Raw genomic sequence first — 24,932 nt, 5'->3', positions numbered from 1 at the left:
GCGGCTGAGAGTCAGCCCGAACACAAAGACAGGCTGGAGACACCGGCCAGTGCGCCAGGAAACTGTAGCCCAGGTCAACAAAAGCATCTTCTCCCTCAATGAAGGTCCAAACAGTGGGGGACCCTGGATGACACTGAATATGACCTATTGTCTTGGAGGGCCTGGGTGTATCAAGGGAATTGTAAATGGGATCAAACAGCCTAATTCTGGAAGGGGGGTGTAGAGGGGGACAAAAAAGAGAGCTGTCCCTCTTCAGATCTTTCCTTATCTCCACCTGCTATCTCCTGAGCTTAGCTTGGGTGTACTTACTTCCCAACAAGCCAATCAGACGCCAAGCACAGCCCTCAGTCCCCTTGACTGAGGTGATTTATAAATGACTCACTGGCTTATTTGAGCACAGTCTCTGCACACCTCCTCAGAAGCAACTCTCTGCATTGGGTTTCTTGACACATTTGCAGCTCACCTAGCAGAATCAGCCCTTTCTTCTCTCCAGCAAGGTGAAGGTAAACCCTGCTTCCAACAATCGGGCTCTTTGTTCGGTGGGCGTGGGGGATTTGCACTCTGGTTGCACAGCCCCTGGGTGTGAGTTTCAGGAGCTGGAGAACTGGTGTGGGGCTTTTTTAATATTTTTTTGTTGTTGTTGTTGTTGCTGTTTTTTATTTTTTCGCAGAGGGGATTTACAAGAGCAGATTTGCTGAGGAATTAGTGACAACAATGATCAAGGGGCTTGATTTATGGGGAAAGGTTGCAGAAGCCAAATAATGGGAATTCATTATTATTGGAATAAAGCCTGCTGTTCTTACTCAGGCACATTCCCACTGAGATCAGGGGGTGTTGGCCTGGGAAGGGAAAGTTAAGAGTCATGACAGACCCGTTGGTCCTGGTCTGACATGATCATCCAGGCTTCCCCTTGCTGCATAGGGGGCTTTGAGGACAGGTCCCTGCACCAAGGAGTTTACTACATAAATCAGAGGTATGGAGGCTGCATAGTGTGGCTAAGTGATGTGTGAAAGGAGTATCTATTTATTTGTGCGTGTGTATGCGGGGGATATAAAATCATAGTCCAGTCTAACTCATCAAAGAGAAAGAGGAATTCTTTAGGATGAAACCCACAGGGGTTTGTGGGGGCAGTCCGGAGAAGAAAACTTAGGCTGAAAATCAAAAGGTGCTTCCAGGCTTGTTAGCCTGGAGGAGAGTGTGCAAGCTGCTTGCGCCTGGGAGACCTACGCTGGACAGAGCCCTAAGCAAAGTGACCCCAGAGAACAGCCCTGCCCTGCACTGTCCCAAAAAGGTGCTTACATCTTCACGGACCATGGTCAGCAAGACAAAGTCATGGGGAAGGTACCTATGGATCCAGCTAAACCCTAAGTGCAGCTGCTAGGTACACAGGTGGAAAGCACCGGGGCTTGCTCTTTGCCTGGCTTAGTGCTTGAGGTGGCCCCGTCTGCTATTGGGTGCTTGGCAAAAAATGCTTTCAAGAGCTAAGTGGGCAGGACTGGGCTGGGAGGGGAAGGATGCCGAGGGGAGTCTCTGCCTAGGTTCATATGCTTAGGGCTGGGGAAATGCTCTCCCCTGCCCCTGCCTTTTGGGGAGGACAAGCTGTCTGACCCACAAGGTGTTTTTCCTTCTCTGGCATCAGGGTAGGGAGCGTGTGCCTTGGAGAGCTCTCAGCAGGCAGCCTGGATAAGAGCTTTCTCAGGCGGTGCAGGAATGCTGCAGTCTGCAAACTTGCTAATTCCTCAGACTTTCCATTGCCCATGTGCTCTCCAAAGGGCAGCAGCGAGATCAGTGCTACAGGTACACGTAGCTGCTCTGGGTGCTGGGCAGGCCCATTTTACACTTTACTAAGTCCATTTTCAGCCCTTTTCCCCACGGGCTGCAAAGACACTGCATCTATAACAGTGGTGAAGGGATGGGGAGCAGGACAGACAGCTTTCCCAGGGCCAAATGCTGACGCTGGTGAAGTCCTTAGTGTTTAAACTCTGCTTGCCAAGGGGCCGTGAGCCTTATCCCAGGTGCAGCTCTGACTGCCCTCAGTGGTCTTGGCTCTCCATTGGGATCCAAGCCAGGCTGGTGCTGGGGGTCTCCTCATTTTAGTGGGCTAATGAGAAGGAATTTGTGGGCTTGCCAGCCCGCTTCTTGCTGGACAAGCGTCTCCCTGACACTGGTTCCCTTGCCTTCAGTCCCAGCAGAGATCTGGAAACAGGACACTGAGCTCCCCTCCCATTTCCTGAGATGGGCCCGGCAGGGCTGAGGCATGCAGGTGAGGCAGTGTGTGGCAATGAGGCTGATAAGCAGGGACCACCAGTCTCCAGGCCCGCACAGCAGCACCTTTTCCCTGCACTGACAACTGACTTTAACTCCTCCTGCTCTCCGAACTGGAGCTCTGCAGTGGAGTCAGCCTGCCAGGATCATTTTGTCTTCCAGGGGGTTCCTGCAAGGAGTGGTTCCCCCACCCTCCCCCAACCATTCCTGCTCCTGCTTGCCCACCAAGAGGCTCGCTGCCTTCTTCTCCCCACCTCCACTTCCCTTGCATTATGCCAGCACTTCTCCCTCCCCCCCCAGATGAAACTGGGACTAGATGCAGGGGTGGGGCTGAGAGCAAGCAAGTTATTTACACAAATCTAAGAAAGACTGGGCCAAATTCTTGTCTCATTTGCACAAGTGTCAATCCATCATAAATCCGCAGAGTGCAACAGGGATAGTCTGGGTTTACACCCAGGTGAGTGAGGCCAGACTTTGGGCCTTGGAGTATGAGCCTTTTACCTAATAGCCTCCCTCTGTACCAAATGCTTTGGGTTCCCCTGCAGGCAGCCGGCCTGCCGCCCGTCTCGGTACGGTTACCAAGCGCAGAGCTCGTTCGGTTAGAAACTCCTGTGAAGTGGTACATCAAACATTGGCACTGGCCCAACAGCGTTGGAGTGAGAGTGCAGCACCCGAGCTGCTGCCTGGTGCCTGCTTGGGTCTTGTTAGAAAGGACCATCTGCCTTCTGGAAATCACCTATTAATGCTGCCAACTATTTAATCTGCACCAAAATAAAACACTGATTCAAAGCCTGGCTGCTGGGACAAGCACAGGGATGGGGCTCTTCAGTTTGGGCTGGAGAGGCCGGGGCTCAGATTTGTGAAAGTATGAGCTACAGGGGGGTGACATGGGGGACAAGGGTGTAGGGAACCCCTCCCCTTCTTTTGCAGCCTGATTGCCTAGCTCAAGCTGTCTACCTGGGCACTGCCACATACTCCTCTCCCCATCCATCCATCCGTCTCATGGCTTTATGAGGGTTCAACCTATGTAAGTTCATGTCTCTCTGACTCAATTAGTCCCGGAGGTGCCACCCTGCCCTACCTTCTTCACCACAGTATGTGAGCACCTGCCATATAAAATCAATCAATCAATGTCAAGAGCTAAGTTCCCTGGTGGGCTTTGCTGTTTTTTGAAGAAAAATCTCCACTTAGGGTAAGGTATTTTGCAACAAATCCATCCACTCTCTTCATAGCCATGTCATCTGGGTTTTTCAAGTCACCCTTACAGCGGTACTCCTAAGGCCATGTTTCTGAAGCATTCAGTGTCCAGCCTCTCCCGCTGTTAGCTGTGGAAGGGCTGGCTGTTGAACCCAAGGTACATCTAGACAGAGTAAGACAGTGCCCTGTAGAAGTAGCCCACACTAGCTCTGTATGTACTGACACTGGCACTGGAAGCACTTTAGCCACATTAATGCATTGCTGCAGCTGGGCTAATATATACCCTGCTAGTCAGCACAGCTCATTTGCCCATGGCAGCTCTACATTAAGGCAGTTACATGGCTTCCAGTGCTGGAGCAACCACAGGCAGAGCTACTCCTGGGTATCTCTACAGGGTGCATGAGGCTGAAGTTGGTTCCTTAATCCCATTTCCTTATTCCTTATTCCCGGTGCATGGTTCCTTTTTCAAAGCTAACCTTTACATAATTAGAGGTTGTTAGTAATAAATTAGACATGATACAGAGTTAGAATTCTGTTAAAAATGTAAATTTACTAATAAAACTGTAAAATGGTATCATGTATCAAGTACATAGCCCCAAATAAGGACCTGAGATTAGGTTGGGATAATGGGGTAAAGGTCACCCCAATGATGAAATTCAAAGTCTTTAGCATGTCTAATTCATTACTAACAATCTCTAATTATGTAAAGATTAACTTTGAAAAAGGAATCAGGAACCAGGAATAAGAAACTGGAAATAAGGAAGGCAAGATTCCTTGCCTGCGTATGTCCTTAGACCAACACGGCTACAACCAAAAACCCTGGAAATAAGGAACCAAATTCAGCCTCATGCAGGATGCTGCCTTGCACTCCAAAGATATAACTCAAAATGTTCTCTGTACTGTCTAGTTTTCTTTCTTTTCTTTTTTTTAAGCCTAAATAAATTAGTAAAGGTGATGATTTTTTCCTGACATAATTATAGCTGGTAGAACCATACCACAGACCCATTGTTAGGTCCTTTACACCCATATAGCTTATTTTTCTTGTGAAATAAGGTCCAGAATGAGATGTAGTAGTCTGAGTATTTCTACACTGTTGTAACTACACCTGATCTGGGGTGGCTGCCTTAACTGTGCTGGTGAGGTTGTGTGTGTAACATGCCCAACATAAAGAGGCCCTGATCCTGCCCAAGTCCTCTAGACGGTACTAGCACACAAATAACATAGCAAGGAATATGAGGCAGGTGGATGGAGTGAGTTAGGTCAGTATTCCACAGTGTGGGGGAATTATGGAGCAGTCTTTTGCAACCACGTAAAGCAGAGACCTTCTTCCTCAATCCAATGCTACAAGAAACAGAATGGAGGTGAAGGATGAGGGCACGGTGTAGGAGGGCTGAGGTGGGCTTTAATTGGCAGGAAAGAATTCACAGCAAGGGGAGAGGCAATAGGAGCTAAGCACCAGTCCCTCAGCTCTGTGAATCTACACCATCCTATTGGCTTCAGTGGGGCAGCACCAATTTACCCCAGCTGAGGATCCAGACCTAAGCCTTACCTGTTGAACCACTGCAAGGAACCTTCCTCTGACCTGGGGCCTGTGACTTCTACATCATCCTTCCCCAAACCCATCTCTCTGCCACCTCATTTCCATGACACAAAAGGAAAGTGGCAAGTAACCCAAAGTGATTTCAGCAGGCTGGGTGTTATATAAAGTCTTTCCACAGTCACACTGGCCACTCCAGAGTCCCACGTGTGAGGACACATCACCAGGGGCTCATCTGAAGAGAGGGATTAGCTCCTTGCCTGCTCTTGGGGCTTCCAAGGCATGTGCACAGCAATGCTGGCTCTGCCAGAGTTGGCATTAAGACTCATCCACACCCATGCCCCCTCCCTTCCAGCTGTGCTTATATCATTGCCCATGAGGCTCCTACTGGACCACGGGAGGGAGTAGATCTCAGTGAACTGGTGCAGTTGCAGAGCTTGTGGTTACTCATTCAGGCAGACAGAAAACGTTGGCATTGCCAGTTCAGAGGAACAGGAGCAACAGACCGGGCTTGGGCGTTGCAGTCACAACTTTAACACCTCTGCTCGGCTTAGGATGTGCACAGAGGTGTCATGAGTGCCACTGCTTGTTGTCACACTGCCTCAGCAAGTGGAGGCAGAGGCAGGTATACAAGATTAATCTAGAGCTGGGAAAGGACCAGAGCTTGACCTTAGTCTGACATAAGAATTCAAGGAGAAAATGTGAAAGAGGAAAAAAAAGACTGGAGATAATCATGCGTTAAAAGACAAAGGTAAATGATTGGCATTTTTCCTTAAAACAACTTCACTTCACCCCATCGGGAGCTCCCCTGGAGGCATATATCTTTCTTGGGGTGGGGTGAATTTGGCCCTTTCTGTTAAACACAATATGATCAGACAATCTGCAAATAAAATTGATTTCCCCAAGTATGGATTTATGCTCCCTGCTCTGAAGCATCCCCCTTGCCTAGACTCACCAGCACCAGAAGGTGTTTTCCTGCTGTTCAGTCCTATCAACACTGAGTGAAACTCAATGTGACTTTCCTCTTCCCTGACACGGCTATCACCAGCGATAAAAACCCGGCAATTGTGTCAGCAATATGCGTGCCAAGAAAAAACTTGATGCTTGGCACACGTGGGAGGTCTTGAATTTGGCAGGGCACAAAGCAGCCCCTGGGGAGCTGCCTGGGCACTCAGCTGATACTCTGCTTGTATGACCTTATGGGATACTTTATCTCACCTTTTCCGTATCCTTGGAGCAGAATAGTTTTGCCTCAGACCTTTGTTTGCTCATAGCTCTATGTCATGGTTTAAGGATTCGGAGTGCTCCTTTGTTTTTCAAAGTCTAGGGCCAAATTATTGTCAGGTTGCTCATCACTTAGAGCCAAGGCCTTATTTCTCAGCGCACAGCAGCTCCCACAGAGGCAGGGATGACTGGGTCAGAAAGGCTCAGCCCCACTCCCCTACTTGATTTTCAATCCTGAAAATCCAGTCCCTTATTTGAGTGCCTGCATATATGGAAGCTGGCCGCAAGTAAACAAAGTAGCGTGTGGCAGCGCTACGGTTTTCTCCAGCCTTTCTGCTATGGTTCCCACAGACCGGCTGCACTGCCTCTGCTTGGCATCATGATTTATTCTAGCACTAAACCACATGCCCAGTTCACCCCATCTTTTTCCAGCAGCTCCAGCACAGCTGGCTTCACCTTTTGTTCACCGTGCAGTCACATGGCTGCTGCTCTTTAGCTCTGAAATCTCAAAGGTTTAACCCGCTGTTTGATCTAGGGCAAGGCCATTGATAAGCCAACTCAAGAACTTGACTCCGTCCAAGATGCTGACATCATCAGCCTGTTTGTTTAAGATGGAGTTTAATCCTACGGATATTTTCTCCCTTATACTTGCCTTGTTTATTATTTCTCCTGTTTGCCAGCACTTTCGCTCAGCAGGAAGAACTTCATTAAAGGGCTGTGATATAACTAACTAATGCAGTCCCTCTGAGGGCAGGCATGTTACTTGGTGAGCAACAGGATTGAGAAATGAAGCTAGGAGAGGGTTAGAGTCTCACGTGCCTGAAACTCAAGCCAGGACCATTGAGACTAGAGTCATTTGGCTCCACTTGTGTTTTAGAGGGATCAGCAGGGGACTGGGGAGCTGAAGCAAGCCCCAGCTGGGGTAACTGGGAATCTCGGTGAAGCCAGAAAGTACTATCCAGGAGAAAGTATGGGCGAGGTGGGGGGTGCTGAGAATTCAGAGGGACCCTGGGTGGGCAGGACAGGGCTGGAAAGCTGGAGCAGATCTGTGGGTCGGGGCACTCTGCAGCAGACTCAGATTGCAATGAGAATATGGAGCAAGGCTGGAGGCGGGGGGTGGAAGTTTCTGAAGTCAGTCCTGGGGGGAGTCAAAAAAGAGTTTGGAATAAGCCAAAAAGAAACTGAGAGTCCTGCCTAAGACCAAAGCCTGGGGCAAGCATGGACGGTGTTTAGGGTGAACCTGAGCCAGATTTCAATCTTAACAGGAAAAAACAACAGAGCTCATGCCAGCCGGAGTGCTGACCTCTGGCCAGCACTGCCGTGAATAAGCAATGATGCCCTCAGGGAGGAGCTCTTACTGCTGTTGCCTGACACCTTGTCCTATCACCTGAGCCAGGTGCGGTCCACGCTAAGATGGCTGATCTGCCGAGGACGGCCTGAGTTGTGTGGAAAGCCTTGCTCACCTGACTGAGTTAGCTCACAGCAGGGCTTGGTATTGGGAGCACATGCTGTCAGAAGAGCTGTGGCTTGGAGTGATGGGTGAAACCAAAGTCTCAGTGCCAAGTGTGATCATTAATGCTCTTGTGGCACTTGTTGCAATAGTTGGGCTGCTAGCAAACATTTGTGCCCTGGCCAAGTTTCCTTCAGAGTAATTATTTTGCTGACCTATATTCCCTAGGCGGTTTCAGCCGTATGCATCATGCTCTACTTCCTGCCCTGGGTTCTTGTGCTAGATTGAAGCACATAAAATCAACCAGGCTCCAACCCAGAGGCAGCTACATTAGAAGTAAAATTACTCTTGTAGGCAAACATTTGCAGATGAATCCCAAGTTCGAGGAACTCAGTGGTAAAATTCCCCTTGATTTCAGCGAGGCCAAGATTTTGGCTGGCAGGTACATGACCCTTTCCTTGAGGCATGCAGTGCCTGAAAGGTGAAAACCAGGAGTTATGAGAGCTCAGGCCCCCTCAGGGTTAGGTTATAGGTTTGTAATGCATTTGGCATGATATTTTCACTCATGACTCTGCCAGTGTCACCATTGTTTGCTCCATAAGAGACAGCGTCTGCACACAGAAATGGACCTGCAGGCCTCGATCCCCATTTACCCATACTTCTATTAGAACTGAAAATGTTTCAGGAGCAAGTGGTGATAGGACCAGACCATATTCAATACACACTCCATGAAGGAGACTCTTGGCTCATGACAGGCAGCATGGGTAGGGCCAAATAGGTCAGGGAAATTAATGAAACAACTGCAAAATCCCCACGTGCCCTTAGCCTGCTTCCTGGAAGAAAGTGCTGCAAAGAAAACAGGGGTGTCTGGCAGCTGCAGTGTAACCGAGGCTCACCAGTGCCACCTGCATCCTCAGGTCTGCTATTATAAAAATGACCCATTGTCTTTGGATAAAGCCTGGGGAAGGCACAGCTTTGGAGGCTACGGGTGTTTGTACATGTAATGATTTCACGATGTACACGTGACGAAAATTTTGTTTTGTGTGGCTTAATGCTGTCACACATTACATGTATGCACGTTTTGGGGGTTTTAAATGAGTTTGCATCGTTGCAAACTAAACAACATCCCAATGTAGTTTTGATTGCACTGCTGTAATTTCCCTGGAGCCTGCCTGGGTTTCCAGCACCTCATGTGTCGTCCTTGCCGCCTTCTCCCACCCCCAGCGCACCCTGCCACCCTCCTGCCATCCCCCTGTGCTGCCCCAGGGGCAAGCCAGCCCATTCCCAGGCAGCCCCAGGCATCCTGCTGGGCACAGGAACCTGCTGAAGGCACAAGTGGTGTGGGGCCCCAATCCTTTTTTTCAGCGTAGACTGTCTGCCTCTCCTGTGGCTGGAAGGCAAGCTGACAGGTTAATGGCACAGATTAATGACCCACCAGCCATGGGAGAGGTAGGCAAGCTCTGACAAAAAAAAAAAAGAAAGAAAAAGGATGGGGCCCTTCGCTGCTTCTGCCTTCAGCAGGCGCCTGTGGCCACCATGACAATGACATATATACAGTGACAGAAAAAACAAAACTCATCATTTCAATTTAGGGGGCACAGAATGCAACCCTGAGGACTAAAACTCTGCCACGTGTATAAGCACCCTAAAACAACAGATGCTTGTGCAAGCAAGGCACTGATAGGTGCAATCCGGTAGCCTGCAGCTGTGCCACCTTGGGCCAGGATCTCATGCACTCTTGGGACTGGGCTTGGAGACATCTCAAGGGAAAACACTTCTCTTTTGGTCTGAGCCAGTCCTGAGACAATGCCCTGGAATGCTGCTAGGAGGTGCTGTGCTGTGGAGGTGGCATCTTTTGAACCAGGCAAAAACATGGTCCAGCCCAGCTCTGCACTAAAAACTTCTGCCCATACAGCAGGGGATGATTTAAATGACATTTTTATACCAGCAACAGTCATGATGCTAGTATAGCTTCTTTTATTTGGGGATCCAATAGGACCTATCCAGGTAAAAGCTTCTTCTTGCCAGTATTGACTGTCTGCACCAGAAAGGTTTCTCCATGAAGCGCTGCTAGCAAATTCTTTCTAGTGCTGACGAGGTCCCATCACTGACGATTCCTTGTACTTGTCACAGGAGTCAGGGTATGCCATTTATACTCTGCCCACATCACTAGCCTCTTTCCTACCTGAAATGTCACGTCTTGGTACATGCCCAGGCAGAGATAACCCTCTCTTGGCATGTGTGACCAGATTACTGGCACAGACCTACAGCCCGCAGTCAGACAAGGGGTCTGATCTCACCATTCACAAGAAAGGCTCAAAAGAGATTGCCCCCCAGAAAGAAAGCTGATGCAGAAAACACATGGAGATTAAAGAAGTCCAAACTCATCCAATGACCTGAACAGTGTTATACCAGGGATGAAAAAGGACCAGAATGTTTAACAGGAGAAAATCCTGTGCATCAATCCCAGAATTTTGGTGAAATGGCTCTAAGCCAAAATCCAGGTAGTGATGTTTAGCAACAGAAAAACCATTGTTAATTTGCCTGTCACGGGGTGAGTCAAATCCAGACCCTTATATTAGGTTTCCTATAAGACATCTGATAAAATGGGATCTAGATGAAAACTGCCACCTGCCTGAGTGTGGATTACGATTATGTAAAGCTCAAAGTTCAAAAGAAAAGACTTTTCCCTGCCAAAGTCAGGACCAGTTGTGCTTCATCTCTTGAAACAATGGTCCAGGGAAAAATCTGTGTGGCTCCACTCAAGTGACTGGAAACAGTGTCTGTTCATTCCAGGGAAGGATTTTCCCAAAATATCCAACACACACAATGAGCTTTCAGCTATCTGTGATTCATTTCACGATAATATATGCTCCCTAAAATAGCAGCTTCTTTCCCATCACCTCCTTTATTTGTGGACTGGACAATGACATACTTGAATAAATACCAGACAAAAATACCTTTCTTAATTTTTGTTTCATACCTGTCCACTTCCTCCCTCCATCCCCAGCTCATCCACTCATAATGGGTCTCCCCCTTCCTCTGATGGTACTGTTTATAATAAAGTCTGAGCCTTGTGGTATCTATTAACTTCCCCTTGTGACACCTCAGCACCCAACAGAACTGGTCAAACAGGTCATTTTGGCATCATTATCATTCAATTAGGTCAGCCACTGCTACATGTCTGTGTGGGACAAGAATCTTCCCAGCTCTCATAAGAAATCAGTCCATGGCAATGATCAAGGACAAGCAGTGAGTCTAATTCCCAATGCAGAACATTAAGGATCCTGAATGTAAATGGACACGTAGGTGTAAGCATGTAATATGTGCCGCTGCACGTGGCCCACAGATGTACAGCCTGTGAAGCACGGCTAGCCCCACCCAACCTGGTGAAAAGGAGTCTTGGAAAAAGTCAAGTGACTTGCCCATAGCTGAACAGCAAGTCACTGGCAGAGTCAGGATTAGAACCCAGCACTTCTAGTACCCACTCCTAGGTTATACTGACACAGTTATTAGCATCGTTATGGAACAGATGACAAAAACCTCCTTAGCCTGAGACGTGATGACCCATCCCAGAAATAAGCCACTCCTCTAGAAGCATGCCTATGAAGGAGAAGGGAGGTATTTAAGGGAGGGAATATTCAATCAGGAGGAGTCCCTCAACGCTGGGATTAAAAAGGATATAACAAGTCACATTTCCTCCTCTTGGCTAGAACCTAACTTGGTGGCCTGGCCACCACTGCTAAGTCCAGTTTCTGTTTGTTTGTTTTTTTAACCTTGGAAGGATTTAAATGACACGAGGATGAACCAAACTAGGCCACGCTATGTCATCGACCGTCCTGCCTATTCTGTTGGGGTCTTCGATGAGGAGTTTGAGAAGAAAAGCAGAAGTTATCCACTGGGAGAAAAATTGAAAAACCTTTTCAGGTAATGTTGAAAGCTATAGACACTCTCTGGAGTATGCTACCAGGTCAAGTATGGATCAGCATTTAGGCTTTTCTTATGATCAACCTGTTTCGTGGGAACTAAACAAATTTGCCAAAAACCAGATATTTTAAGGCAATAAATGTTCTCCTGTGGCAGTGGTGCTCCACATTCTGGCTTTGTGGACTGGATGAGTGGCTTGGGGCTGGGGTCAGTATGTGAGCTAGTTCCAGCATGGGGTTGCATGGGGTTAGCATGCAGGTGGCTATGCATGGCCACAGAGTGATTGTGTGCACTGGCCTGATCTAGCTTGTGGGACTGTACCATCTAGCATATGAAAGCTATGATAATTAATGCTGCCAAATTTCTGGACCCATGGGGAGCTCCAGGGGCCAGACGACACAGCCCCATGGGCCAGATTTTGAGCACTGCTATTCTTTGGCATTTACAGTCCAGGTATTGCAGCCTTGGGCTGGGACTGGGCACCTAAAAAGGAGACTGACCAGAAAGCGATTATGAGGAGGGAGAGTTTTTAAAGGCATAAAGAGTGGTTAGGCAAAAAATTCCAGCCAAAAGTCAGGAGGAACCAGTAGCTTAACTACCGTTTATACCTTTGGAAATCTTCCCCAGAATCCTCAGATTCTTGATGGATAAAGAAACACCAAGCAGTATTGCAAAGTGAGACATAATAGCCGGTTCTATTGCATGAGGTGAAACAGATGCAAGATTAAACAACCTGCATGACTAGTAACAAGTAAACTAGCTGTTTTGCTCCTCTTTAGGAATCAGAAAATGCTATAGATGACATAAGTAAGGCTATGTGTACTATTTTTTACAGACTTTGTAGGCAACATTCCTTTAGTTAGTTGTCTGATTCCAAAATAAATACTGACGTTTTCCAGAAAAGAATGATCCTGGAAATTACTGTCTTGGAAATGGTGCTTCAGCTCCAATTCCCCGCCCTACAAGAGAACAAATATTGCGAAAGACAAAAAGTGAAGGTTATCAGAGAGATAAGCAAATCTGCCATGTGGTAATAAGGAGGAAACTTTCTCTGGCCACAGAAACGTGGTGGCTTTATTTGCTGCTGAGTATCTATGAAACTTTAAGTGCATTTTTGTTTGGATTTTGGATGAACATTTCTGCTGGTTCTCAATTTTCTGTTTGGGTCAGCCCCCCCTGACCGTCACCCAGTCGGGTGCTAGCAGGGAGCCAGGACTTTGATTCTTAGTTACGTGAAGGCAGAGTTTTCCAGCCTTGACAGTATAAAGGAGCCTTAAAATTGTCTGAGATGTCCTCGCAGGAATATCCGCTGTATCTGGGGGTCTCTCCTGCTGGCATCTGGGGGTCTCTCATAGTCACCAGAGTGGATCCAGAGAGTGGCGGAGCACATGGCCAAAATGGCTATTCTGTACTTCCCCGGCCATATTGTGGGCCAGCCTTATGTATGCTCTAATAGAGGGGGCTGGACAGGATCCTGGAAGGTCCCAGAATACAGGTAAAGAAAAAGGGGGCTTCAAGCTACTTGAGCTCTCCCTGAACTCACATACAGTTCTGCCCCCAGACCACAGCCCGCAGCCTCACACAGGAGTGCAATAGCTGGGCATCAGGACCTGGAAATTGTTAGCTAGCTGAGCACTGGTATTTTGAGTGGACAGGTGCTGCAGAGTGCCATGGGAGGCACTCTCTGGGCTTTGGAGACTTGAGGATGCAAGCTTCCAAGCCTAAGCCTCAGGGTCTGTGTGTTGGTTTCAGATTTAGGTGGCATCCAGGTTCCTGTGAATGCTCTTTTAAGCGGAGAGAGTCACTGAACAAGCCAAAGGAAGAGCTGCTTTCTATCATGCTTCCCTTAAGCACAGAGCAGCATTGCATAGAGTTAAAAAAACACATAATCTCAGCTACTGGAGATTAAGGCCAGCCCAGTAATGAATATATCTCCCTGGTTTTGTAGTCTGATCAAAACGTAAATGGTGTTTACAGTTTTTAATCCACATAATCAGTCTACACAGCATGCCATATAACCAGAAAAGATGAAAGCCAGTCTGACCTCCTAATACTGATCTGCATGTATATAGGAAACGTCTTTCTTTTTCAAGCATCTAAAAGGGTCTTGCAGACATTGAGGTAAAAGAAGGTTAAATGACTGCTCAAAGCCTTATAATCTAAGTGGGAATAAGACTTCTGTCCCAGTCCGTTTTAACCACTAGAGACCGATAACAGCTGAGATTTTTTAGCAGCGACGGGAGTTAGATTCAGATCTTATGTAAATAGCAGGTATGCGTCTAAATCCGCTGGACTGCTTTGGAAACCTTATGCATTCTTTTCAGAAACAGGAAGACAATCTAACCATATACTGAGGCTTAGACACTAATCCCAGTCATCCACTTTCCTTTTCCAACACGTGTCATGCTCATTCCATGCTGAATAGAGGTGTTCCCTGAAAAACCTCTCCCTCTGTACCGCTGGTTGAAGCAGAATTGAACAAATGTTTTAAAAACTGACCTAGGACCAATCTTGATCCAGCTGCCTTTCCTCCAGAGTTTGAGGCTGGTTTGGATAAATGCTTCTGGTTCTCTCTCTCTTCTGCATGGTTAACAACAGCATTACAGCTAAGCCCAAAGGGTCTGTGCATCTTTGCCATGCTCCTTGTGTCAACATCGAAACCAGGGTGTAAAACACTACTACATCAGATGAGTGGCACGTTAAGCCTGCCTAAAAGACCCAGGACCATGGTTATCAACAGAGGAGAACTGCATCCTGGGTAGCTCCTCTTTCTAAATTCATGTCTCTTTCTCCACTAGATGTTCATCATCCAGATGCAAAATCATCCTCTACAGTCTGTTCCCCATACTCGTCTGGCTCCCCAAATACAAAATCAAGGACTACATTTTGCCCGATGTTCTCGGCGGGCTCAGTGCAGGGACAATTCAAGTGCCGCAAGGTGAGAAGATGTTCCTTTTCTCTGTCATTTGGGCATGGTGTAGCAGCTTCCCCCACAAACAGTGATGAGAAGATACTACAGCTTCTTATCAAGCTGCAGTATACCATAGCATCTGACCATTCAAGGGCCTTGCTCTGATCAAGTCCTTACATGATAGGTTTCATCCCTTAGGCTTGGCATTATTGGAAGTAACAAAATGTCAGTTTAGCAGCAGGCTAAGCTTTCTTTCCCCTCACATCTGGCTCTTCCTTGTTTCCCTGTAGGACCTTTCTTCCTCTCCTCATGGGTCCCCAGAGGATCACATCCTTCTCTCATATCTGGAGAGAGTTAGTAAACTGCACTTGCCACAGTGCCTTGGCAGGACTGACTCAGCAGCTTGGTGGAGGTTTCTAAGTCCCACTAACAGGATGAGTTGGCATGGGTCCTGCCTCTGTATTCAGGACTGCAGATCCAGCTGCCTGGTTGTATCAGCATACTCCATTACAGTCTCTGATGGACGTTTTGGCTTCTTCTCCTGCAGCACCTAGTCACGGTCAGAGACAAGCTACTGGACTTGACTGGCCTACTGCTCTGACCTAGCAGGACCATCCCCAGGGAACACAGAAGATTTACTTTAGCTATCTGATCTGAAGTCAGTGTCACTTGTATTTTTCAGGCATGGCCTTTGCACTACTGGCCAATCTCCCTCCTGTCAATGGGCTCTACTCCTCCTTCTTCCCCTTGATAACATACTTCATCCTTGGTGGCATCCACCAAATGGTCCCAGGTAAGTTCCCCTTTTCCAGTTCTGGATTTGAATGCAGCCCAAGTCCATTTGTTTGTCAAGGGCAGTTCCTCTGGCTCTGCCAGATCCCCAGGGACAGTGCTCTTTATCAGGTCTGCTCCCTGGGGCATTAGGAAACATACCCAATTCCTGGTGCTTGCCATATTGCATCACGGTGCCCTGATAAACTGCTGCCATTTCCCCACATAGAGATGACAGCACTGCAGGGTGGGTGATTCCTGGTGGACAGTCTAAGACACATTATGGAATGGGATGATCTGTATAAAAGTCAGTCACTGATGCTATCATTTTGACCTGAAGGGACCTTTGCAGTCATCAGCATTATCGTTGGGAATGTCTGCCATGAGCTGGCTCCTGAGTCTGACTTCCAGTACTTTAACCATACCACCAATGAGATACATGTCAACAACACTGCCATGGAGGCAGCCAGACTGGAGATCTCAGCCACGTTAGCTTGTCTGACGGCCATAATACAAGTAAGAATGCCTTTGCCTTGAATCTATTCCCTGTTTGGGTCTAGCCTAGCACCCCTGTGAGGTTAGACACTGACTGTTCCTGCAGGACAAGTGCTTGTCATCTGGGGCTGGAGATGACAGAGGCAGCATGGGCAGGAACTGGGGCTGTTTCTGAGCTGGTGGCACCTGGAAACAGCATTTGGAAAGGACCCATGGTCCTGACCTGCCTGTGGTCCTGGGCAGCACTTCAAACCTGCTGGACCTCTGTTCCTGCAGTCATGGGCCCCACTGTAGGGAGCTAGATAGAAAAATCCAGCCTACATAGATTTTTCTGAACAGAAAAGAAAGATGCTGAGGTCTCCATTCTTTAGTCATGGTTTGCAGCTCACAATTGCTGGTCTATTTTCACTCCAAGGACATTTTGAATAGAATGCATATGGTGGGAGTGAATTAAGCTTGTGGCAATGCCCAAGGGGAAGCCATAGGAGGCCAGGGGTGTGCTAAGGACCATGGTGAGATGGTGACCATGCTGGTTTTCCCCTGCCCATATTCAGAGGGTGACTGGCTGAGCCATTCTCAGTGCAGATCCAGGATCAGGGGATGGGGTTGTCCACAGCGGCACAAAACTTCCCTGATCCTTTATGCAGAGCTACTTGTATGTCTGAGTAATCAGAGAGCTACATAAAAGCCCAAGCACCAAAGTCACAACCAAGGATTGCACAGAGCAGCATTCCAGGCACTCCCTTGTTCTTTCCTATCCCAGGAGGAGGGTGGAGGTCAGAGAGAAGCCTCCACATGGGCTCTTTGTTCCTTTCTGGGCTGAGTCTCCATGGGCCAGTTACACCTGCTCTGTGTCCAGGCTATACCCATGACACAGCACTAACCAGGTGCTCTACACTGGAGAAGCCAGTCTGGTACATGAAGCATCTCTCCATGAACAAACTGAAAGATGCCCTTTGGGGATGGATTGTTTCCAGTGGCTCCTCAAAGTGACCTGTCTGTCTGTCCATCCTTAGATTTGCCTGGGCTTTGTGCAGTTTGGCTTTGTAGCCATCTACCTCTCAGAATCTTTCATCAGGGGCTTCATGACCGCAGCAGGGCTCCAGATCCTCATCTCCGTGCTCAAGTACGTCTTTGGCTTGAAGGTCCCAGCTTACACCGGGCCCCTCGCTATTGTCTACGTAAGTCATCTCTCTGGGGCATGCTGCCAATTCTATGCAAACCACTACTGAATGGTGATAGAAGCAGAGGGCTGAGTGCGTACCTGACTGTGTTGCTCCCAGCTCCCTCTGCTTGTACCAAGGGGGACTTGGGCTATGGATGCACTGCTTAAAAACATAATTCATACTTAGCCCTTGGCTGACAGCTCCGAATTACAGGTTACTGTAGACTTAAGAGGGTTGACCATTTCACAAGGAATATGAATCCTCCTGTGCTGGGGTAGGCACCTATCTCTAATTAGTTAGGGACCATAAAACCTTCTCACCAGGCAGCTTATTCTATCCCTGGGATGTCTTGCACCTTCTGCTGATGCTTCTACTACTGGGCACTTTGGTGCCTGCTCTTTATGGACATTGGTGCATCTGGCAGGGTGTTCTCTGCCTGGTCCCTGGCCCCTCTCTACGCCTCAATGACAGCTCTCTCCTCTCTCCCCTCTAGACTTTTATCGATATTTGCAAGAACCTCCCCAAGACCAATGTGGCCTCCTTGGTCTATGCCTTGGTCAGCGCTGTGCTCCTGATTATTGTGAAAGAGCTGAACCTCAAGTACATGAAGAAGATCCGGGTGCCTATCCCAATGGAGATCATCATAGTAAGTGATCCCAATTTCATTCATCCTTTGCTCCCAGGAAAGGAAATCACCCCCTTAGCTCCTGCCAGCCTACTCAGGAAGGTGCATCTTCAAGGCAAGCAGCGAAAGAGGCTGGATTCTAGTGCCCCCATACACTGATACCTAGTAAGGCAGGATGTTATATCCTGAGTGCCTCAGAAGAGGGGCAGCTCTCCAGGCAAACTCAGTCCTGGCATAAAAGGACACAACTCACATGGAAGAGAGGAGACTTTTCTCCTACTTAGGACAGGATGGGCTTTGACCTCAAGCATCTTGTTCTCTACTGCAGTAAGCACTGGTATAGCCAACCTGGAATGCTAGGTGAAGATAGTGCTGGCCATGGATCCCGCTCCTTCCATTTACTTCTCTCCTTTTCTCTCTGTCATTATAGGTTATAGTAGCCACTGCAATCTCTGGCTGCTTGGGCATGCCTGAGAAATACCACATGCCAGTAGTTGGGAAGATTAGCATGGGGTAAGTATGTGAACTCGCAAAGGGCTCCTTCCCTCTGGACCAGTGCTACTCCTGCTGGGGCTCCATCTCTACAGCCTGTGATACAGATGCCCATGTCCCAAAATGACAGACTGTGAAGGACAATGACCCCCACAATGGGGAATGCAGAAAGGGGGACAGTGTTTCATTACCACTTGTTTCCCCCTGTCTGCCACTCCCCACCGACTTTGCTACTTTTCCCCTGGTTAACTCTTAACCCTCGTGCCCTCCTCCAGGGATCCCCCATGGCATGGGCAGCTGGTGCCTCTTGAGTCAGGGGAGGCATGGTCCCCACCCCGACACCAGTCAGTGACCCAGGGCAGGTCCCCTGTAGCCGATCGTGCTGAGGGGGCGGGGCGGGGGGGGGTGCAATCTCACTCACCAAAGAGTGCACCCCATGTCAGGCCATGCTCCCTGTTTAGGCGACAGGCAGTGAGGCAGGCAGAAGCACCAGTGGCCCCCCCTCCCGCGAGCACCAGCCAAGGAGCGAGGCCACCAGCAAAAGCTCTCTAGCATTGCCAACCTGACGTTTTGGGATTTCCCATATGGTGGGAATCCTGTGGCTTTGCACAGCTCTGCAAAGAATCTTTGTACCCATGTTAACTGAAGACTTGCAGAGCATTTATAGATGTGATCTGGGAGGCAGGAGGGAGGCTTTAATTAGTGCAGCTCAGAGAGTTGCACTAATTAAAAGCGCCCGGAGAGTCACGTGTATCATTGTCCCCGTGCTGACAAATGGCAGTGGGGTGCTTTGAACAAAAGCTCATCAGACCAGCTTTAGTTTAAAGAATCCCACTGCCATTTTTCAGTGCAGGGATGCTGATACCCGTGATGCTGAAGTCTGCTGGAGTGCGGTAATTACCGTGCTTCAGCCAACTCGATTAACAGAGCATGCTCCGATGCACTATAATTATAGTGTGTCACAGCAGCTTCCCTGCACATGTATCGGAGCCCACAAGTTTCCAAGTGCTTTTTAAGTTACTTCCTAGACACGGCTATATCCCTGTTTATTATGTCAGCACAGGAATGGTGATTTGTAATTACAGCACTGTGCACCGCAGTCTTGTGTTTGAACAGCTTCATCATTGTAATGACATGGTGGCCTAATGGACTAATTTAGGGAAAGCAGCGGAGAGACATTTCCTGCTCTGAGCTGCTGATTTGTTTCATACTGGTTCGTATGCCATGCCTTTCACCATGCAATCTAAGCCTGGGGAAAAATCCTTTTCCTGGAGTATTGCTGGGTGCTTTGTAAGTGCTCAGAGAAGACTGGGCCCTCTCCAGACACCAGTCTGAGAAGTCAGCTAGCCCTGCTGCCATTACAAATTATCACTCTGTGGTCATTCAAGATCTTCCAGCCTTTTATTGCAAGAACCCCAGCATCCTGCAAATCCCAGTTGGAATTCACCCACTTTAATTCCCCCACAGCTTCCATGAGATGTGCCATTCTTCACTTCTTCTCCACAGTGTTGCTGTGCACTGTTAAACAGCTGCTGTGTTTCTCCCAGAGATGGCTGTACTTAAGAGATGGATGAAGTGGCCCCTGTATAGATTAGCCAAAATCCTACACTATTGGGTCCCTCTCCACACCTCTGAGTACTGATTACTTTTCTCCTCTGTTCCTCCGACGCAGCTTCCCAGCCCCAGTGCTCCCTCTGGTGAGCAAGTGGAAGGATATGATCGGCACGGCTTTCTCGCTCGCCATTGTTGGCTACGTGATCAACCTGGCTATGGGACGGACCCTGGGAACCAAACATGGCTACAACGTGGACCCCAACCAGGTAACATTTACTTAAGCGTCACAGTCGTGGCATCGTCCTCTAGACTGCTGAGTGCAACAGGTGTGAAAGCAGGAGTTTATTTAACAACTTGGAAGCCATAAAATTTAGTTTGTTTGTTTAAGATATGTGTGTTTCTTTCCGTACATAATGATGTATTGTAGGGTTGCTGATCAATGTGGGGCTAAGTGCACTGTTACTGCAGGTAGATTTTTTTCTGTGCCAGAGGAAGATGATTCAGAACTGGAAGGAGTCGTGGGTTCGATTGTCATGTCTTACTTCCCCTCCACCACCATCCCACTCGCTCCCCAATTTTCCCTCACTCTTTCTGGTTTCACTCATGGCTGAGTTGCAGGGTACCTCAGCCCAGGCACAGCACCAGGTTAATACTGCTATGCTGTGTCTGGGACCCAACCTAGCTCAGGTATGTCTACACAGGGCTGAATTGTGCAGTGTGGACATGCCCCACATGCCAATTGGAACTGGTGAAAATGCTGACCTATGCGTCATAATGTCTTCCCTGTGGAATGGGAAAAGTCTAGTCAAGGTTATAGCTAGTTCCTCAGTTCATTGAAACTGATGTGTGTTCAGAGAAAAGAAATCAAAGATGAAACCTGGGTTTCACCTGGATTGAGTGGGCAGAATAAACCACGCTCCAGTTAAGCTAGGTTTCTGTCTACATCCTTTCCCACATTCCAACCCCGGTTTTCTAACATGGTTGCTTCCCATTTGATTCTCTCTCCACATACATGTAGCATAGTTTGGCCACCACTGTGAGGGTCTACACTGCTGTAAACCAGAAATGACCCAGTCTTTGAATGATGGGAGTGTTACTGAGACCAAGTCTGCTTTCACATATGATGGTGTACACAGGCAGTCAGACTGAAGTTAGCTGCAGTGCACCACTGCATAATCAGGGATCATGAGAACAGAGCCAGGATCAGCAGCTCCTGGACACCTTTCGCATTTGCACTCCTGGACCCTTTCTGATGTTAGAATTGCCTCTTCAAGGCCATGCCCACAGCAGGTGAAAATCAATGTGGCTCCACAGAAGTCAGTAGTTACCTCTACTTCCATGAGCCAGGGCTCTGTCCCTTAAGACTCATGTAGTAAGTTTTTTTCATTTCTTTGGAATGTAATGAGGGAAGGCCTGTGGCTGCTCCAGCTGAGAGTCCTGGATTCCTTGGAGACTGCCTGGATACTGCAGGAAGCAGGACAAAAAACGATCCTCCCTTGTATTCAGAAGCACAATGATGGTTTTCAATAACAGCCAGGCATGCCACAGTTTTCCTTTCCTTGCCTGCTGCAGACAAAGCCTTATTAACACTTTGCATGCCGATCAAAAGAAATCCCCCTGATCTGCCCTTTTCCCATACACAGGAAGAGGTGACTCAGAAAATTCAGGATAACCCTGGGATTGGCAGGAGCAATCCTGGGGCAGGGAAGAGCCTGGGGGAAAAGGCAGAAATGGGACAGGGTGGCAGATCTCTGCAGAGAGAATGCAACCCACATGAGAGGTGGAAGGGAACCCTGTGTGACATATTTCTCCCTGTCCTGTAAAAGTGCTGCCAGATGGAGCTGATTGAGAGGGCAAGAAGATGATGTTTTGTTCCTCCTGAACAAGCCTATTCCCCTTATCTACACAGGAGATGCTTGCCCTGGGCTGCAGCAACTTCTTTGGATCCTTTTTCAAAATCCATGTGATCTGCTGTGCTCTGTCAGTAACCTTAGCTGTGGATGGAGCTGGAGGAAAATCTCAGGTGAATGCTTTCTCTTCGCTAGTAACTGTGACTGCCCCACCATGATAGCTGCTGTGGCAGCAGTTTGCATGAAGGGCAGTAAGGGCTGCTACCTGAATGCAAATAACTGGAGCCAATCCTCTGATGAGACTCAGAGCCAGATTTCCTGACTCCACTGCAGCTAATCTAAACTACCTCATTTGGCTTGAATGACGTCACTCCAGATTTACACCACTGGAGCTCAGAGTGAACTTTGTTCCTGGTATTTTCCCAAGGACCTTGATAGCTCATAGGACAGGTAGCATATGCAAAGCTGTTGCTCTGTGCATCGATAGTTGGAATCCAGCCTGAGCCTCTCACTCACTGGATCATGTTACTGTCTGATGACTGTCTGGTGACCTTTAGGTGAGGTGAATGTGTTGGTGCTCAAACTATTTTCCCAGTGTTAAGCACTAACCTTACAAGAAGCATTATGTGGCAAGGCACATTTGGTGTCTGCCACTTTAAGGGCAGAAAACAGGTAGCAGCGAGGTGCCTGATGAGTGCAGCCATTTTGGACCCAGGGATATAAACTGGGCTCAGTTTGCTGTAGAAAGGAAGGAGGAAACATCAGGCTGAGAGGCTGTTCCAGCTTGAGTTGGGAGGCAAGGGCAGGGACTATGGGGAGGAGGTAAGCCCTTGTCCTGGGTAAGATGTAAAACTGCACCCTGTTGGGGAAGGGTGGTCTGGTGGGGCTCCTAGTGGCATGGGAGCCCCCAGGAAATGCCAAGCCAGCTACTTCCCTGGTGAAAGGTAGGGTGGGGTGCCTTAACCCTGGTCCTACATCCCTGGTGGTGTTTTAGCAAGCAGGGGGAGCCCAGGGCTTGGTTCAGGAACCCTGAAGCAGAGCTCAGGCTGGAGGAGGGACCTGGGGCTGCACCCAGGTGGCAGAGGAAAGCCTGGGGGTGTAAGCCACACCCCATGTGAAAGGGGCAATGAGTAGAGAGACCCTGTGTGAGAGAAATGATGAACAGAGCACCCCTGTGAGTGGGGTGAGCAAGGAGGCCTAGTGGAGGCATAGTGGCCTGGTGAGGAGCTAGGAGTCAAATAGGCCTACAGTTGTACAATTGCTCAGTCAGTACTCGGGTGAGGGTAGTGGGAGATGCCCAATAGACTGTGCCAGGGCTGACCGAGGAGAGCTAAGCCCAAAGCTGGGTGGCATGAGTGTGGCATCGGAGAAAGGGCAGTATAAAAGAGGCTGGCTGAGAGCCAGTGGAGTGAGTGAGATCCTGGTGAGAGAGGGGTAGCATGTGAGTGGCCCTCTGAGGCTGTAGAAAAGAGCTATAACTGTGTTCCCAGTTTGCTATGGCCATAAGCTGGAGAAGTAACATCTGTGAGGCATGGGACCTGTGTAGGGGCAGTCTGAGCAGGTATTAAGCCCCTGTCAGCAGGGCAAGTAATGGGTAGCCTCCAGCCTTAGGAACAAGTCTCATATTTTTTCCATCAAGGCATGGCAGGCGAGCGAAGTGGGTGGTTACCCCAGAAGCAGGACAGCTGCTGAAGACCTGATGAGAAGGCACCCTGTTATACACTACCATGGCTGGGGGTCCTGTTGGTGGGCATGAGAGAGGGACAAAACACTAAAGGCTATGGAAGGGGTCCTAAAGGCAAAGGCCTGACAGGCTTGAAAGCCCCCGGGATCAACAGCTCCCATGGACTGCAGTGGGTGCACAGGCTGAGGAAAGAGCCTCAGTCTCTGGAGCTGCTAATCCAGGAGACTTCCCTATCGTTTAGATGTACTATTGCTCAGATGCTGAGTGTAGGTGGACACCTACCATGTGGGCAAGTGCTTGGAGAGGCCATAGCACTCAAATACTTGGAGGGACAGGAAGAGGAAGTGGCAAGAACCCTGGCCCCTGCTGGAGCCACTAGATACGTAGTTGCTGCCCCTGGCCCTCAGTTCAAGGGGTGACAAGGTTCAGAGAACCTGAATGCCCTCTGACTCCTTTTCTGTCCACAGGTGGCAAGTTTCTTTGTGGCACTGGTGGTTATGGTAACCATGCTGTCTTTGGGGACTTACCTCTATCCCCTTCCAAAGGTAAGTACACATGACCTGAGGGGCTATGGCAGGGAACACAACCTTTCACCCCTGTGGGACACAATGGGGTACAGCTAAGCCTCTTATTCTGGCATCCTTTATTTCCCAAATCAACTGTTTCTAGCCAAATCCCATAAGCCTTCCTGCTCACTATGACTGAGCATTAAGGTAAGAGCTATCACACAGCTGTATGCAGTTCTATTAAACACCCCCCATGAAATGCATCTTGTACTGGAGGTTTTCCTCAAAGTTTTACTGAGTGAACCTGGAACAAGTGTCAAGAGGATCTGGTAAATTTAGGGGAAAAACCCAGCAGACCTGGGGGGGATTTTTTTGAGATTTGTTTAAGCTTGTGGAAACTTGAAATTCAGGAGTAGTGAAATGATGGGACTGGAACAATGAAAGAGAAGGTCTGGGTCATACCATGAAACCACTGAATCCCTCATGAGGACACTGGGCCTAATCTAGTTTATGATATTAAATCCAATCCAGAGGAAATACTGGACCAATTGCCTTTTTTCCTGCCTTGGGATGCCTACTATCCAGTGCTGGACAAACTGTTTCCACTTATTACAAACCAGCTAGCAGCCACATTCAGCTATCAGTTGTATTCGTGGACCAGCCACACCCCCACCCCAAATGCTGGTGGTCTACAAACACAGAACAAAAAGATGGCCCCTTCCCAGGCAGCATATTGCACAAAGCCTACATAAACCAAACCACTGCGGAGCAAAGTGTGGAAATGCCATCTCCTGCTACCCCTGTGGCAGAAGTGGAGAATAAAACCCATTCACTTGTGCCTCGGGTTCAAGAGTGATGTTGGTGAGCTTCAGCCACTGCTGACCTCTAGCGCTGCACCTCAGCTGCAGGCCTGAGAGAAGGCAAAACTGTATTCAGGCTAGCACTTTTTTCTATTGGGTGATGGGCCATAACACTTACATTTTTCCTGTGGTTGGGTCTGAGCTGCTGTCCTCTTCCTTTGCAGTCTGTGCTTGGAGCCTTGATAGCGGTGAACCTGAAAAACTCCCTCAAGCAGCTGGCGGATCCCTTCTACCTGTGGAAGAAAAGCAAGCTGGATTGTGTGAGTCCTCCACAACAGGAGCCCCACACAGGGCTGGGGAGTCGGCCTGAGTTTTTCAGTAGGAGAAAACCTCACCCCTACTTGAGGTGCAAGGCTAGCAGAGGCCTAGCCATGAACTGAGCCCTCCAACCAAGGCTGCAATAGGACTTGCATGGTGC

The 24,932-nt window shown here is 48.6% G+C and overlaps 1 protein-coding gene across 2 annotated transcripts in view; it reads left to right on the top strand.

The window, feature by feature from the left end:
* Positions 1 to 406: 406 nt before the first annotated feature.
* Positions 407 to 24,932, top strand: part of SLC26A9 (solute carrier family 26 member 9) — a 38,908-nt gene continuing 14,382 nt past the window's right edge. The window contains exons 1-12 of one of the 2 annotated variants that reach the window (XM_019514000.1): positions 407 to 497; positions 11,458 to 11,600; positions 14,399 to 14,538; positions 15,194 to 15,304; positions 15,623 to 15,798; positions 16,794 to 16,958; positions 17,437 to 17,589; positions 17,999 to 18,081; positions 19,733 to 19,880; positions 21,524 to 21,637; positions 23,616 to 23,693; positions 24,679 to 24,774. In XM_019514000.1, coding sequence (XP_019369545.1) covers positions 11,476 to 11,600; positions 14,399 to 14,538; positions 15,194 to 15,304; positions 15,623 to 15,798; positions 16,794 to 16,958; positions 17,437 to 17,589; positions 17,999 to 18,081; positions 19,733 to 19,880; positions 21,524 to 21,637; positions 23,616 to 23,693; positions 24,679 to 24,774 — 1,389 coding nt within the window. In that variant the 5' untranslated portion in view covers positions 407 to 497; positions 11,458 to 11,475. Of the gene's footprint in view, positions 504 to 11,457; positions 11,601 to 14,398; positions 14,539 to 15,193; positions 15,305 to 15,622; positions 15,799 to 16,793; positions 16,959 to 17,436; positions 17,590 to 17,998; positions 18,082 to 19,732; positions 19,881 to 21,523; positions 21,638 to 23,615; positions 23,694 to 24,678; positions 24,775 to 24,932 lie in introns of both variants that reach the window. The other variant, XM_019513999.1, reaches the window with a different exon arrangement.

The sequence above is a fragment of the Gavialis gangeticus genome, unplaced genomic scaffold, assembly GCF_001723915.1.
Source record: "Gavialis gangeticus isolate Ggan-Ray unplaced genomic scaffold, GavGan_comp1, whole genome shotgun sequence".
In the NCBI taxonomy this organism is placed as follows: Eukaryota; Metazoa; Chordata; order Crocodylia; family Gavialidae; genus Gavialis; species Gavialis gangeticus.
This window is presented reverse-complemented; position numbering and strand designations above follow the sequence as displayed.